This window comes from Diplotaxodon limnothrissa, linkage group LG19 (genome assembly GCF_057381915.1).
Source record: "Diplotaxodon limnothrissa isolate DT_005_m linkage group LG19, D_limnothrissa_male_GT1.1, whole genome shotgun sequence".
In the NCBI taxonomy this organism is placed as follows: Eukaryota; Metazoa; Chordata; class Actinopteri; order Cichliformes; family Cichlidae; genus Diplotaxodon; species Diplotaxodon limnothrissa.
Genome location: NC_140614.1, coordinates 21,461,215 through 21,477,940, shown reverse-complemented (window position 1 = coordinate 21,477,940; position 16,726 = coordinate 21,461,215). Strand labels below are relative to the sequence as shown.

The following is a 16,726-nucleotide window of genomic DNA, read 5'->3' as shown; positions in this document are numbered from 1 at the left end:
AGTGAATCTTCCTAACATAGCCTGCAAAGCTTCAATACCACTACTGGAAAGTATGTTTTAAGTACAATTTAGAAAGTATGTTGCACTAAATAATAATCAAGTTTGCTACAATGTGAAGATAAAGACAATTCTAAGATTTTCATAGTGTTACCATAAGTTAGGGTTGTATAAAAAAATCTACTGGAAGTGCTTTAAACTGTGTGAACTTTGGGTAATCAGTATATTGCTGTGTAACGAGTGATAGGATTTCATGGAAGTAACCAAAATGTCAGCCCATCCTAGCCGAAAGAATGCTGCCCTTTAATCATTAATAAGGTGCTGCGCCCAATTTGGTCCTGGGGCACACATGCATTTTCTTTTATCATCATCGTGAAATTGCCAAATGATGTCAAACCATATTTGCAATGCCTTGCGTTTCAAATCCATTTAAGTTTGAGCAATTTCAAAGATGACCTGAATTTTGAGTCACTGTTGTTATTTCTGTTGTTGGGGCGATCGTGGCTCAAGAGTTGGGAGTTCGCCTTGTAATCGGAAGGTTGCCAGTTTGAGCCCCGGCTTGGACAGTCTCGGTCGTTGTGTCCTTGGGCAAGACACTTCACCCATTGCCTACTGGTGGTGGTCAGAGGGCCCGGTGGCGCCAGTGTCCGGCAGCCTCGCCTCTGTCAGTGCGCCCCAGGGTGGCTGTGGCTACAATGTAGCTTGCCATCACCAGTGTGTGTGAATGTGCGTGAATGGGTGGATGACTGGATATGTAAAGCGCTTTGGGGTCCTTAGGGACTAGTAAAGCGCTATATAAATACAGGCCATTTACCATTAGGGCTATTTACTTGAAAGATTAAGGAACCAGCATGTGTTTTTAACAGGGGGAGTAGAAGTATTTGCCAAAAGCCTTGATTGTGTTGCATTATTTTGCCGAGCTGAGATATGCTTTAGCAACTTCTATTCAATGCAACTTCTCTTGCATGCTGAAGTACAACTCATCATCTCATCAATTACACATACAGCCAGTCTGTAAGCTATACGTCAAAGTCTAAAGTTCCTAGTATCCGATGAAACAAGTCCCTAAATTATTTAGATGGCCCAGTCAGTGTTGCATGTGGCAACCTCATTAAGAGGCAGTATCGCTGTTCACAATAAAAGAAATAGATTTGCTTGCAGGAAATAACACAAACACAGTATCTTTGTTATCATATAGGGAAAAATGCCTATGGATAACACTCTTAATTAAATGATGCAAAGACTATTTTAAGTGATGCATGTATGAAACTATTTTGGGTAAATGCATTTCAAACAAAACACTGTTTTTAACTTTGTGCAGTAGCTTCCTTGTTTTTACCTAGATCCGTAACAGATATATTCTTTTCCCACCTGCGCAGTGGGAAGTGTCAGCTCAGTGACACCAGCCTGTGGTGTCACTGGTGTCTGTTGAGGGATTCTGCTGTTAATTACATGATTCAATACCAGCTAAGAGGGGTTGAGGAGATGTCCTAGTTCCTCCAGGAGAGCTAACCGTGTCACCAATAGTGCAAAGTTACTGGTTGCCCCTGCTGTCTCATATACTAACCTCATTCTCTGATGGATGTTGTCATCAACTTCAACTTTAAGCACAGAAGATGACTCTAGGGACCAAACCAGTCTGCCATCGCTGGTGTTTCTGTTTTGACAAAGAACAAAAATTAACATGACTTAATAATTTCCCATAGTTTTTGTTTTGTTCTAGTGTCTCTGTGCTCTTCTTTTTTTCTCTTCTTTTTCCTCTTACCTTCTAGCTTGTTAGAGCAGAGGGCTAATCCAGGTGCTGCTGGGTGTCTCTTCCTGTTATAAGGGAGTTCTTCCTTCCCACTGTCACAATTGCTTTCTCATAGGGGATCATCTGATTGTTGGGCATTTCTCGCTAATTTTGTAGGGTTTTGACCTTGCAATATTAAGCGCCTTGAATAAAATCAGATTGAAGTGGACTTCTTTATACAACATAAGAGTTTCAAAACACAATATCTGTGCAATAAAAGAAAGCATTATCTATATTATGGATGAATATTTAGGTAACACTTATGAATATGCATGAGAAAGTGACACCTTTGACAATGTCGTCTAGGATGAGTCACAGATGAGTCACAGAATGAATTGATACCAATCATGCAACCTTATCCCATGTAGGTCCAGTGTCCAAAGACCTCTTTTGGCTGTTGGTTGTAGATTGGTTATCAACATCTTATTCATGCTCCACTGACTCTGTGGGGACACCAGCTGACTGTGGTGTACTATATCGTTGGGGCACATTTCAGACTGTTTGGATGACGACTCTGGCAAGCTTGACCAGTGAAACACAGCCACAGGGCATTGTTGGTGGTGGTGTTGAGTTGGTATTGTGCTAACTAGTCAGCACGTAGGGCCTGGGTGTATTTGACCCTATATGACCTCAGAAACTAAAGAAATACTCAGAATCTGAGTGATTATTTTTAATGTCTGTGGATAGAAATGTGTACTATATATAATAAAACACCCTATTATCATATAATGGGCAAACAAAAATCATGTGAGAGCGTTTGTGTTGTCAAATTGTGTGAGCACATCATGGACAGTGCTTGGAGAGTCTATACATTTTTGCATCTTACCATGTTTCTCTCTTTAATCCCCAAGAAAGGAATGGAAACACCACCTGGTGGCCGAAGAACTGTCACTGCAGTTGGCTGTACTGTGTTTGGCTCACTACACAGCTGAAAAAAAGAGGACCATACCTGGAAGGGAACTAAAGACAAGGAACAAATATCCTTTCACTACTCTTAACAGTCAGCTGATACCCAAAATACTGCTCACAGTGCAGAGGAGACCGAATTTAGAAGGACTGTTAAACATACCTGACTTTTTTTTTTAAAAGCCTTTGGAGTGAGAGTCAAAAGGCAAGGTTTTCTGATCCAAATCAAGATATGTTATACAAGATAACATATAATTTGGACTCATTTGTGTCTCTATAGTGAGCACAAAAGAAAGTTTATATGTTTAAGCTGCCAGACGGGGACACATTCACCATAAAGTATGTAGGGCTTGAAAAGAAAAATACATTTTGAGAAGCTGTAAAGTTGTTTTCATTGCAGCTGTTAGTAGCAGTCGTTCCTTCTAGCTAAAAGAGTGGAGTTGCATGTAATTATGCACATAACACAACATTGCCAGCCTTGTTAGTGTTATTAGTAATTATTTCCTACAGATATGGATTAGTTTACCCTAGTGAAAAACAGTTTCATTGTCTAGTTATTATTATTATCAATATCATTATTATTATTATTATTATTAGTAGTAGTAGTAGTAGTAGTAGTAGTATTAACAGTTCAACTCAAACTGCACCAGCACAGTTCTTTTCTGGTTCCTGATTGGGTCATTCTAAGTTTACTCAGAGACAGTATAGACTTTATTTTAGCTAAATCTAATGCTAACAGTTGTATGTAAGATGCCTATAAAATGTTTTCTTTTCTCTCAAAACTAACTATTTATCAGTAGATATTTGCTAATAAAAAGCTAAACGTTTTATACTTTTTAGAAAAAGTTCAGCTGATAGTTTAGCTTCATGAAGAAAGTAAGCTAATAGGCATGCTAGCTTAGTGTTTTTGTAGCTAACCATGGATGGAGAATTATCTCTTGCTTAAGCTGGCAGATGATTTCCATCTTTAATGGTGTTTTATGTTATGATGGCAACTAGGAAGGAAGAAATGAGCAGGTTAAACAACCTGTTCTCAGCTAATATTGATTATTGAACACAAGGCTGTAATGTAAAATGAATGCATTCATTTGATTGTACTCATTTATTGTTTTGTAATAATACTTTAAAAAAGTTACATATCAGCATATAAACTTTGCAAAATAATCAAAGATTAAATGCATAAAAACGTGTAAGCAATTTTTATGCCACTAAGCTTTCATACATTTGTGATTAGCTTTGTCATAAATAACAGTTTTACAAAGAATATTAGAAAACAACACTCTGGTATCAAACTTTGCATTTAAATCATGTTGTAGCCTTAAATTAAATATCCATGTGAGATATACACACTTTCTGTTTTCAGTCGATTTCTAAGTAGATTGAAAATTTATTGAATGGCATTGCTATCTTTTAAACTTGTAAGAAAAATTGAGGTGACAGGTTAAGGTTAAAAATAAGTGTAGCACAGGGACTGCTGGTCAGCTAAGTTATAATGCACTGTTTACAAATCCAAGTGGTAAAGCACATAAATTAACAACAACAAACCATTAAGTAAAAACGTCACATGTAAAAATGTCACGTGTCAAATCTGGGTGGCTATAGCTGAATCTGTTTCTTTAAAGAAAGCCCGCCATCTAGTGGCCAGACTATTTCATTCGCCAAGGATGAATCATAGGGAAAAAGGCAATTTTCGTCTCATCTGTTATGAACACTAACTGCATCACTATATTGCCTGTTAATGTCCAGGCAATATATGTCATTGGATATTGCAGCCGTGATGCAATGGTAATTATGCATGATGGCAAGCTCTGAGGTTTGCTTCAATTTTTTACGGCCTCCAGGAAATGCTGCATCCCTTTGCCTGCTTCCATCCAGCAAACAGGCAGTGAGGTGGGGGAATTAAAGTGACACAGCTATATTATGTGAAAGTAAAGCAGAGCAGCTCACAAGGGTGAGATCTTTAAAGGGCGAGTAGCCTTTTTATAGATGAGACTCACAGAGGCTCAGAATCTCTTCAGACTTTCGTAATCCTGAACGAGACTGGAGGAAATTTTCAATGTGAACAACCCTGCCTTAATATTTTCCAATCCATTGGACACGGGTATAACTAAAGGCTTTGTATTCTTGCTTCTCTCCCTGTTTATTTGTGAGGCACAGATGGACAAGCAGCTGATGCAGGAGGCAGTTCCATGCACAGCACACTTAACCGAGGACCCAGAGGCATCTTGAAATAGAAATTCAAAAGAGGAGGAGGAGGAGAGAAAGGAAGGGGGTTTTTAAGGGAGAGCATTGGTATGCCAGGTTCAGTACATAGCATGGCTGTGCAGAAGAAACAGTGTGTCATCCCTCCATCGCAGGGACCTCTTTCTACACGTACCATCGAAAGCCAAAGGAAGAGAAACAGATATGAAAAAACAGAAGGTTGGTAGCCTTTTTCTGCGCTTTCTATGATTATCTTATCAAACCTGCCTTTTCATTGAATCAGAGATTGTAGATTAGAACCATAGGATCATTGCACCATATCGATTATTAGTTGATCGTATAGATTATGCATCTCTCTTAAGAAATCTTTGCACATGACTACCGTGAACTAAATAACAAGGCATCTGTTTGTACATATTACAAAATAAACTAACAACACCAGTACACGGTACAGCCCTAAAGAAACACCTTGTTTAAACTAATTACTCTTCAGTCTTACGTGTGCCACTCTATCTTAACCTTTTACAGTGTTTGATTCAGCTGCACTCATGAGGACTGATCAGGTGCTAGCCTTTTATATGTAGGCAATTTATAAAGGCTCTTTCATGTGGAGCTGACCCTGGGGCCAAACAGTCCTGAACCACCACTGTTTGGGACAGCTTCTTAAAAGCTGATTTGATTTGAGTTTGTGTCCAAGGGTCACCTCAAACAATTTAGTTTTATAAACTTGTGTCTGTTTACAGACGGAGACAATTCCAAGTATCTGTGTAATGAGTATGAGTTTTATTACAAAAAATAAAGCCTTGATGAAGGAATATTCTACAGAATAAGTTTTTTTTCCTCTCTCTGACAGAAAATGGCTCTTATCACAAACCGATTTCAGCGACAGTGAAGAAAGCAACCTGTTCTGTCAACATCTGCAACACAGTTACTCCTCGGGCTGCTGCAGGTTTTTGAGAGCACACTCACCCCGCTGTCATATTTTTAGGATGTCAGGCCATGTTTTTTTACTTCTGTAAGTAAAATTGCTATTATATCGTATCCTTGCATCCTGGCAGGTAATGGACAAAATGTTGACGAGAGGCTGAAAGCCGCACGAGAAAGAAGAGAAGAGCACCAGAAGCTACTTGGTATGTGGGCCCCTACATGATGGTAATATTCACATGTCCTTGCAAGTACACTTACCTCAATTTCTAATAATATTTACATAAACAAAAATCCATGTTGTACTGCTTTGTTCATTCTTAGCCTCTCGGGAACTGAGCAGGTTAGAGCGGGAGCAGCGGGCTAGGCTTTACTATGAACAACAACTGCAGGAGCGCAAGAAGAAACTCCTGGAGCAGAGGCTCAAAGAGGAGAGGAGGCGTGCTGCTGTGGAAGAGAAGCGGAAGCAGAGGCTCAAAGAGGAGAGAGTGAGTTTTGATGGTGGATATCGAGTATTTTATTTCCAGCAATGCTGATGAGTTCACTGTTCAGGCTAAATTCAGTAAAATTAACTCAAAGGTGTTTCTGAATTAAGGAACGATATGAATCTGCAGTGCGTAGGACACTCGAGAAGAGCCAAAAGGCCCAGCAGAGCCTCAGTCAAAATGCAAGAGGAAGGAAACTCACTAAAAATGGTAAGCTAGGCGAATGTGCTTTCATTTCTCTCTCCTTTCTTTTTTTCTAACATAATCTTACTAAACTCATAACAACCTGCTTGCAGTATCTGTTGTCTCTGTACGATATCTTAACACAACAATTCTTGGCAAACCCTATCTTCTGTTTTTGCTGCATTTAAAACTTTACACTGATTAATACACTAGTTCCACATCGCTTGCCACTGACCACATGGGAGAAGAACCTGGTCAGTCGTCTCCTTACCCCCACATGCTCTTATCTGGCCAGGAGCAAGAGTGCTGGTTGTCAGTCAGGAGAACAAGGTACTCTCCCCCATAACAGAAGAATGTACTTATTTTAATTTAACATTAAGGAACTTCTGTTGCTACAACAACTAATATCTCAGGGCCCTCTGGTCTCTAACGCTGCTGTTTTTCTCTCTGCTGATACACTACTTCATATTTCCACCCTTTTCACTGTTCCCACCGTTTCTGCATTGCTCTCCAATTTGCCATAATTATGGCGCAAAACACTGGCTCAGTTGTCCATGTTTGTCGCCGTGCAGTTTCATTCCACTCCATGAATACCACCACCACTCACAAACCCCGGCATCACTCTGGTTCAGTCCACAACAGGCCATCTGCTTCCTCTGGTTCTCGCAACAGCCAGCACAGAAGCATCAGTGTGGCACAGGTACAGCTAGCTGTTTCTTTTCATTAGAAATCTTTACGATCAGCCAGCTGTCTCTTTTTTCAGTCAGTTTTGAATTGGAAATAACATTTTCTTTTGATCTAGATAAAAGCAGCAAAGCAGCAAAACATTGTTAAGAGGACCTCAAGTACTCTCTCTAACGTTCAATCAAATACCATCAGCGTCTGTGTAAAATCAGCTCTGATGCCGAGCAGAACATCCTCTCCATCATCAGAACGGTAGGTAAAGTGCCACAACTGTGCATCAGAGACAGAGCGGCAGTAATGTGAACAAAATGCTCCCTTTTAATTTTTCTTAAAGGACCTCACAAAGATCAGTCATCAAACAGCCAACCCTGCTCCAGCCTGAGCTCCCATCACTCCCTGAGGAAGATGCTGCTGCTTGCAACTCTGCCCTCTCTCCTGCTAACTCCAGGCCTGTCAGGAAATCAGTTGAATCTCAGCAAGAGAAACTGAGGGGTAAAAATCCACAGGAGACTCCAAGTTCAAACTTGCCTGACAAAGACAAAGTGACATCAAAGAGAACAGCAGGAGATGGAGGTAAGCTAGAAAAATGTATCTAGCACAAAGTGTGTCAATGTGTTTCTGGGATATTTATAGTGAAGTGTAAATTATTTCTCTTTAGGTCTCTCCAAAATGCCTCCTTGTCCAGCTCCACAGACTCCTGAAGTCATGTCCCGCCCCTCAGCTGGAACTACTGACCCAGAGGAAGCCTCACGTCTCCTGGCTGAAAAGAGGCGAGAGGCCCGACTACAGCGGGAGAAAGAGGAGCAGGAGCGCTTACAGAGGGAGGAGGCTGAAAGGTAAAAAAGCACATCCAAGTATATGGTAACAATATTCATTAGCAAGCTTTTAAGAACATTAGAAATAACATCCAGGCAGAGCCATGAAGAACTTGAGCGCAGGAGGGCAGAGGAGCGGGCACGACAGCAGGCTGAGGCTCAGCGTCTCATAGAGGAGAAGAGGAGAAGGGAGCAAGAAGAGCAGAGACGAGCTGAGGAAGAGAGAGCTCAGGCTATGAGGGAAGCTGCCCTCTTGCAGAAACAGGTGGGAAACAGAAAAGTTTGTTGTTATCATGCATTATATTCGTAGATAGGTTTTCTATTCACGTTCTTACTTAATGTTTTTTACCCGTCTGTGCAGAGAGAGGAGGAACTAGCCAAAGAGCAAGCACGAGCAGAGCAGTTGAAACAAGAGCGGGAAATGCTCGCACAGAAAGAGGAGGCAGAGCGCCAAGCAAGGAAAAAGGTGACAACTAGGATTTTAAAGTACGGCCGTCATTTCTGTATACAGCTCGGGCCACACATTAACTGAATTAATCAAAAAATTATAATACACCCCACTTAGCAAAAGAAGTTACAATGATAAAAATGGACACTGTGCAACTGAAAATATTTAAAAGACTTAAAAAACTGAGATCTTATTGTTTCCATTCATTGTTTGAACTTGATTCCTGCAACATGTTGAAAATGGCACTGTTGTATAATGCTAACCCCCCCCCCCCCCCCCCCCCCCCCAAAAAAACGAAATACCAAAATCTGACAACTTATAAAGTTAAGAAGAAAAATCAATGAGTATAAAAAGAGCAAGAAACTTTGAGAAATAAAGCTGCACTGGGGTTCATCACTCTGTGTAAGACTGCATGGACAAAATATTTCAGCCATTTAAGAAGAACCTTTTTAATTCTAAATAATTTGGAGATTTCATCCACTGTGATCACTAATATCTTTCAGAGTTTTACAGAGCCCAGAGACATTTCTGTACACAAGGGACGAGGCTGAAAATCGGTACCCTTGTTCCTTGGAACATCAGGAGACTCTGCAATAAAAGTTGCCTCATTTTAGCTTTTAGCCATTGCCACGGTTGTCAAAAAAATATATTACAAACAGTATTTTTAAAAGTGGATGTTTTACTATTTTACCTTTAACTTGTAAGCATTTTTAAATTTATTATGGAAACAAGATGTGCCGAAAAATCTGTTTTATGAAAGACACTGAATGTATTCTCTGAGTGAAAGTATTTTAGTGAATGTTGTTTTCTTTTGCAGCGACTTGAGGAGATCATGCGGAGAACCAGAAGGACTGATTCTCCAGATACGGTGAGATTAAGTGTTTCGTTTTTTAAAAAGTCTACTGCCTCAGGTCTGTCATGACGCACATTCTGCATCAGCTATTAAACAATCTGTTTAACTTTTAAAAGCCACACAACTTGTCCTTAACTAAAATGATTAATGTCTTTTATCACAGAAATCTGTTCCAGTGAGGATTATGTCAAATGATGCCCAACCAAAGGAAAACACGCAGCCTGTGCACAATGGAACGATAGAAGATACAGCCAAGGCGCCAGTGGGAAATAAAACCACACAGCTGGGCCTGAACAGTCAGGAGGATATGCTACCTGTTGTGGCCTTCAAAGAACGCAGGTCTCTTAGAACTCTCACTGGCCTGGAGGAAATCCAGACCCACCAACGTGCAGGTGAGAAACAACCAGCATAGTATTTAAAAACACTTGTCCTCAGGGTGGGAAAGCGAAACCAACCATCAGTCTAATAATCAGCGAGTGTGTTTGTAGAATCACCCACCTTAAGTTACCAGTTACTCATTTACATGTTATAATTTGCCATATTAATTCCCAATTGGCTGTACTACCCACACAGGCAGGCTCACTCACTCGTGATTGATGATCCACAGTGATTTGTGCAGGCAGGCCCGCAGCAACCAACTCATAAAAACTCAGTTATAAATGGGGGAAAGTTATGCAAGCTTTGAAAAAAACGTATTCAGGTTGATGGTGAACAGTTCTATGCTCATAATGCTGCTTTCAAAATGTTATATTTGCTGTTTTTGATTTAATATCTATCATTCGTCGTCTTCCTTTGCTTTTTTTAGAGGTCATCTGAATGCCTGCAGGATGACTTTCAAAGCCTTTGTTGGAGACCGGTGAATACACAAGAATTACTGCTGCACAGCTATTTTGCTCCCCTTCGGCACTTTGAAAGAGCATGTAAAATTATAACCTTGCCTCCCGATGAGGATGTCAGCATTTGGTCACTTTTCTGTGTGTAACCAGTGGCACAAGCATAAAGCGAATCGCATATGAGCTTTTTCAGTACAGCAGTTTTCTGATCTAATAACTATCCAAAAAGCAGTAGATGTAGACTGTGCTGGCAAACGTAGTGTATCAGTTAAGGAGAGTGTTGCCTCTGTTGAAATATTAGGAATAGGAACTCTAAACAGTCACAATATGCCGTATGCTTTTTGCTTATTCCTGATATTTCTTGCCACCCTTGCACTTTTTCTTCCTCGGTTTTGTCACTGTGGAGTTAGAATAGCAAAAGTGGCAGTTTGCTCAGAGAATACAAGAGTTTAATGTCTTAGCAAAAGATGACTTCCTGCATTCCCACTGTACCTTAACCTTGGATTTTGTAAAGTATAGCAATCATGTAATTCAAAGCTGCTATGGAATATAGTTTCCAAAGACTGTGCTTCATTTTTGTTGTGTGTGTGTGTATTTGTGCCAATTTAGAGGATACAATGCACAGTGTATTTTTTTTTTTTTTTGCACTGACTGCTTTGTTTGATATTGCATAATCACTTTACAAGCAATGTCTGATGCATAGAGTTTAAGAGTTTATTAATATAAAAGCATAAAACAAAACCAGATGTATCTGAGCCACAATATTTGATCTTATAGTTCAAGTACTGCTTATGACTATCACGTTAGCCTATTATATGCCATATTTGATTAAAGTTAATACTATGCCACGTCTTCGCCTTGTTTTTCCAGTTGAAAACATAAATAAACTGTAAAAATAAAAACTACCAAGCATTTTAAAACCCCAGGCTAAAAAAACAAAAAAACAAAACAAAAAAACAACACATTATATAAAAATGTAGCTTTTACATGCAACGTGGTTATGTTCATGCAAAGTCTGTGCGCGTCTCTTTGTAACTTCACTGAGAAAGTCCAGAGTTGACAGGAGATGGAGAAAGGGGCTGAATCATTTGAAGCAGCTGTCTAGTTTCCTCTGTCTGTGCATGCACCTTCAATAGCTGAACCTTTAGCTCACTGTTAGTCAACAGAGATGAAAAGTCTCCATCTGCAGAGGAAGACAGGAAGAAACTCTGAACTCTTACAATGACAGACTGTTTAAATTTTATGCAGTATTTTCAGTTCTTAAATAAATGTGCAATTAATGCAAACCTTTCTTGAGGTTAAATATGGTAACTACGCCAAGCTGCTGGAATTTAACATCTTTCTTTTTGAGGAATCCCAACAGGTACTTGGATATGGAAGTGTAATGTGGCTTCAACAAACGGATCATCTCTTCTGTAATGAAAACAGAAACATTTAATACATCCAGCGTAAAAACACAAAAGGAAGGTATTCTTTTCTCTTGCCACATTGCATTACCAGTCATTTCTAATTCGCTTATGATAGCTGCAGAGTTGTACGCCAGCTGGGAATTTCTGATTTGCTCTGACAGCTTCACTAAGCCTGAAACTTTTTCTGATGTTATGGTTGCTGACAATTTTGTCCGGAGTACATCTGAAACAGTGAGTAATTGTAATAGATTATTAAAAAGTTTTCCACCGCAAACATTCAAAATAAATAAGTCATTATTTCAAGTCAAGATCTCTCACCACAGGCCATCAGGTGATGCAAGCATGATGTCACATGAAGCAATGTCTCATCTGACAGTGTGTTAGACACAAGCGCACAGAGGAGTCCTGGTAAGCACAGACTTTCCATCACAGCCTAGATTACAATGGTTGGATTTAGGATAACTTTATCAGTCTTGGACAAATCAATAAAGCAGAGGTAGGAAAACAAAAAGAAAAAAAGAATTGTAGTCTGCAAGTACCTGCTCACCAACGTGGGAAGTGCACAGATTGGTGATTATCTTGCAGCTGTATGTGACTATAACAGAGTTTGATCTGGGATGATGAAGCACCTGACCAATTTCCTCCAATAGTCCTTCACTTACCAGGATGTCCTGGAATCAAATTACAAAACTACTGTCAATATTAGAATTTAAATAAAAACTGTGCAATTACTTTAGGTGACACTGAATGCCACTAAAGTAAAATTTCAATAAATATTGGCACAATGCAAAAATAAAACCATACTCAACCACTAAGCAGTTGTATAATAAAACCAGGACTGCTCCCAGCTTTATTGTTAATTATTTATTTAGGCTAACATACGGTGTTTGACGGGTGTGCCGACAGTGTAGACAGTAGCGTTAGTGCCGATTCAATCCACACTGAAGTAGAGGTTTTTAACAGCGCCTTCAGAGGCAACACGCAGTCAAGCTCCATCAGCTGGTCCTGAATGAGAACTACACATAAAAGTAATAAACACCATCTGCCAGAGGTATGATACCTTTTTTGAATTTACTTTTTATACCATTTTTATTACCATTCTTTGAAAGAGTCTGCAGGCACCGGCACGCTTGGGCTGAATTCTGAAAAGGAAGTTGGTTTTTTTTCCCCCTCTTTAAAAATATATTTTCTTTAAACTAAGTTAAAATAACTCATGTTCAGAGTTACCTTTTTCACAGGTGAAGACATAAGAGTCAAAAGAGACCTTGATAAATAGTGACCCCCAATTCTGAGCAATCTTGGGTGATGCTCGTGGATAGCAGAAATGTTGCAAAGAGCAGTGCAGCTATAAAACTGAACCTCTGAATCTGAGGACTGTAGGAGAAGAAGCAAAACAGGAATCGCTCCTGCTTGGCATAACAGCCTTGTTGACCAATCTGAAGAGTAAAAACATAAAATAAAAGGAAATGTAACACTGGAAGAAATTGAGAAGTTTCTGGAAAATACAGTTGTGCTTAAAAATTTACATACACTCGTCATCGGCATGGATGTCACGGGAATTTTGGCTTTTTAATTCTTTAAACTGTTCTTTTCCAGGGTGGAAAGACTGTACAGCATACGTCTTTAATGATTTATATAAAAAAATAAATAAATAAATAAAAAACACAAATTGGGTGCAGTTCTCTAATCCACACCAAGAAAAAAAAAAGTGTATAGATAAAGTCTCAAATATATAATTACACCCCCAATAAATCAAATTCAAATTTTATTTGTCACGTACACAGTCATACACAGTACGATATGCAGTGAAATGCTTAGGTCTGGTCCTGCTGCTTTCCTGGTAATGGGTAAACATCCTCCCTTACTAAGTTACACATCGACCAGATGGTTTTAGTAGCCATCAACAAGCTTCTAGGCCTAAGGCCATGGCAAATTAACTCCTTGTTAGTGATCATGATTGACTACAACTCAGTTTCTTTTTGCCTGCATAAGGAGCATTTGTTTGAGAGCATATGTTGGACTGACCAATACTCAGAACAATGGAAACTCCTGGGAACTCAGTGAAGAACAAACAATGAGAACTGTTGCACAAGTTAGGAAGGTCTCTTGGAGTCAACTGCGGGTTTATAGAGCATTACTTCAAACAACTGTACATAAGTACAAGTTATTAGGATTTGTCACCACTTTGCCCATCTCTGGAAAACAAAAAGACCTAAACTATCACCCTCAGATGAGAAGAAATTGGTTCAGCAACCCAGGAACCACCAAGGCTCAAGCCTGCCTGAAAACCGCAGGAACGTCAGCATCACTGTTCATGTGAAGCAAGTTTTACATCAGTTGGGCTGAGGGGGTGCTGACCAAGAAAGAGAATACCACAAAGACAAGAGGTGTGCTTAGAGCAATAAAGGTGAGGCTATCAACTCAACTGTCAAGCATGGTGGTGGTGGTATCACCATACTCTGGGGCTGTTTTGCTTCCAGTGGTACTGGTACATGGCACAAAGTGGGTGGAATAATAAAGAAGGGAGGACTACCTTCAAATTCACCTAAAATTAACAACTAGATGATTGAAACTTGGAGTGAGTTGGGTCTTCCAAAGGGACAATGATCTCAAAGACACACATCAAAACTGGTTTTTGGAAAGGATGAAGGAGGCTAAGATTAAGGTTCTGGAGTGGGTTTCCCAAACCTCAACCCTATTTAAAAACAAAAACGAACAAACAAACAAACCCCACAAGAAATCAAACAAATAAAAACTCAACTACCTCTCTTGGCAGAATTGGTAAAATATCCATCCAGAATTATTGCAGAAGCTTGTTGATGGTTACTAAAAATATCTGGTTGAGGTGCAACTTACTAAAGGGCATCTAACAAAACATTAGTACCTCCACTAATGTAAGGATGTGTGTATATCTGAGCCTGTATCTATACTTTTGACCCTGGGTCGATTAGACAAAACCCCAAATAAATTCAAAACTGTGCACAGACTCCTTGTTTTGTTTTTTTTAAACTCAATAAACATGTATACTGCACAATCATTCCTAGAAAAAGAACAGTTCAAAGTAATCCCTAAATTACAATGGCATTGATGCCAATGATGAGTGTATCTAAACTTCTAAACACAACTGTAAGTGCACAGTGACATTCAAATGAAATGGTCCCACCTGACTGCGTGAGGTGTAATAGAGCCCAAGTTGCATTCCGTTGGACCTTTGGATCAAAAGATTTTGCTAAAGCCAAGAGTGGTATGATTCCATCAACCATCAAAGAATCTCGATTTGACTCTGGAAAGAAAGATGAAATAGCAACCATGCATGCAGGGACAATTTTGGAGTGCTAGTGGCCCAAAACAAATTAGCAGAATTTCAGCAAGACAGAGGAGAGGTCATTTCAAGAAGCATATGGAACAAAATAACTACTTTTCTCATAAGGCTTCAGTTCTCTTGCCATCCTGAAAGTCCTGCTATTTATTTTGCAATACATAATAAGTTTTTAAAATTGAGTGTTTGTACTTTCTAAACCGTGTCAAAAAATACTTTAAAAATTAAGGTCTGTACAAACCTGAGGAGGCCAACATGGCAACACAGGCACAGGAGTGACACTGAGCAGTGGGATCACCTGACCGGAACAACTCAATTATGGGCACCAGCATCCCCATTTCTATCACCAATTCTTTACACACTGAAATCAAATTTTATGAATGGCAAATGATAAATAAGCCATTTGATCCAAAAGAACACGAGTTTTTAGAATCATACTATCAAAATCACTAAAATTCTGGATTAATTAAAAAAAAATTATAATAATGTAAATATCTTACTATTATTATCTCTTACCATTATTCTTTAGTAACAGATTTACAAGGGCGAGAGAGACAGTCTTTTGAACATCGAGATCAGATGATAAAAGTAGAGCCACGATGGGCTCCATGAAGGCATCTGGTAATGGACAGTTCACTGTAACACACAAACAAGGGAAAAATAACACATTTTGAAACTTAAGTCATATTTTTTGCTGTCAGAATGAACAATGTTCGAGTTGAGACCAGTTTATAGTAGTTGTATGTCAGTCAGTCTTACTGGGAGAAGCTAAATGTTACAAATTTGAATTACATACTTGTAGCTGATTATGAATTCAAAAGATATATCCCTCATGAGTTGTGCTATAATCTCAAGCATCTAAACACAGCAATCTGTCAACTGCCACCTATACACAAAACACCTGGTCACCCATTTACATACTACAGAACACTGTCTATGCTGTATTGAAAGAAGAAGCCTCAGCCTAATATGCACGATAGGGCTCTTGGTTGGCAGATTATAATAAAGCATACTGTGAATTCCACAGTAAAATCCTCTTATTCTTCCTTCTTTGTAACACATGGGTCCATAAGTGGGCGTTTTATCTGCCAACCTTGGGGAAAAAATACAGTTGGAAATTTGCATGCTGGTCACACCCGTTAGAGAAAATATCTCTGCAGTAACTGATAGAGGCCTATGAAGAAACCTGAAGTGCAAACAACAGCTGATCATCTGCAAGCCAATGCTATCAGGAATACTGTCAGATGAAACAAAAACGTGAAATCTTTATACTCACGATGATGACTGAGGTGTAGATAATACATGGCTGAAGTCATTTGTAGATCAGTGTTTTCTGAGGTTGCAAGTTTGTTCAGTGTTTGCAGACTTTCCTGGCTGAGAAGTTGAGTTTCGTTGTCTGGGAGGGGGGAAAGAGATTAATTGAATTGATCATATAAACTTGTGTACAACTTTGAAGAGTAATAGCACATGCAGTATGAAAGTTTAAAGAAGTTGCTGTCTAAACGTTTACTTTGATGCTTTTCAATTTTCCAAATAACACACTGCCTCGGTTTTTGTTCTTCCACTGCGATTTCCATAAAAAAATACGCATGGCTGCAATTTTCCTACCACAGTTGAGGCGTAAGGAAGGCAAATCAAAAGCCGTCCTTCTCTCGGATGAAATCCTAAAGCAATTGCACCGTCCAATCTCTCTGAAAGCTTCCTTTATCTTGATCTCCAGCTCTCTCCAAGCGCTCCTCAAGTGATCCGCAAATTCCTTCAACAACTGCGAGCAGATGTTACAAAACCCTGAAGCCATGACTGCATCTTGCACAAGGTCCCCACACCTGTCTATTTTACACAACCTGCACGTAGACACGCCTACTGCTGTGTCACG

At 39.4% G+C, this 16,726-nt stretch overlaps 2 protein-coding genes across 2 annotated transcripts; one reads left to right on the top strand and one right to left on the bottom strand.

The window, feature by feature from the left end:
* The first annotated feature begins 4,989 nt into the window (after window positions 1-4,989).
* On the top strand, window positions 4,990-9,701 carry map7a (microtubule-associated protein 7a). The gene is made up of 14 exons (XM_085342476.1): window positions 4,990-5,116; window positions 5,751-5,846; window positions 5,956-6,027; window positions 6,146-6,309; window positions 6,417-6,516; window positions 6,703-6,819; window positions 7,038-7,189; window positions 7,292-7,425; window positions 7,508-7,746; window positions 7,832-8,009; window positions 8,085-8,253; window positions 8,350-8,454; window positions 9,254-9,304; window positions 9,453-9,701. Exons 1-14 carry the CDS (start codon window positions 4,990-4,992, stop codon window positions 9,699-9,701), a joined length of 1,953 nt encoding a protein of 650 aa, XP_085198602.1.
* Window positions 9,702-11,159: 1,458 nt separating this feature from the next.
* Window positions 11,160-16,648, bottom strand: LOC146612159 (uncharacterized). The gene is made up of 13 exons (XM_085343499.1): window positions 16,459-16,648; window positions 16,127-16,246; window positions 15,367-15,486; window positions 15,092-15,211; window positions 14,695-14,814; window positions 12,759-12,967; window positions 12,628-12,673; window positions 12,414-12,547; window positions 12,071-12,202; window positions 11,850-11,964; window positions 11,620-11,754; window positions 11,410-11,535; window positions 11,160-11,305 (listed from the first exon to the last, which is right to left on the bottom strand). Exons 1-13 carry the CDS (start codon window positions 16,646-16,648, stop codon window positions 11,160-11,162), a joined length of 1,713 nt encoding a protein of 570 aa, XP_085199625.1.
* Window positions 16,649-16,726: the final 78 nt, after the last annotated feature.

What these genes read in the sequence shown, in the direction of transcription:
- LOC146612159 (XM_085343499.1), bottom strand. Translation starts at nt 16,648, where the DNA reads ATGGCTTCAGGGTTTTGTAACATCTGCTCGCAGTTGTTGAAGGAATTT. An exon ending in TTCCTTACGCCTCAACTGTG is followed by an intron (nt 16,247 to 16,458) that starts GTAGGAAAATTG and finishes CCCCCCTCCCAG; the next exon opens with ACAACGAAACTCAACTTCTC. An exon ending in AAGCGAATTAGAAATGACTG is followed by an intron (nt 11,536 to 11,619) that starts GTAATGCAATGT and finishes TTTTCATTACAG; the next exon opens with AAGAGATGATCCGTTTGTTG.
- map7a (XM_085342476.1), top strand. Translation starts at nt 4,990, where the DNA reads ATGCCAGGTTCAGTACATAGCATGGCTGTGCAGAAGAAACAGTGTGTC. An exon ending in GAAGCATCAGTGTGGCACAG is followed by an intron (nt 7,190 to 7,291) that starts GTACAGCTAGCT and finishes CTTTTGATCTAG; the next exon opens with ATAAAAGCAGCAAAGCAGCA. An exon ending in TCCTCTCCATCATCAGAACG is followed by an intron (nt 7,426 to 7,507) that starts GTAGGTAAAGTG and finishes TTTTTCTTAAAG; the next exon opens with GACCTCACAAAGATCAGTCA.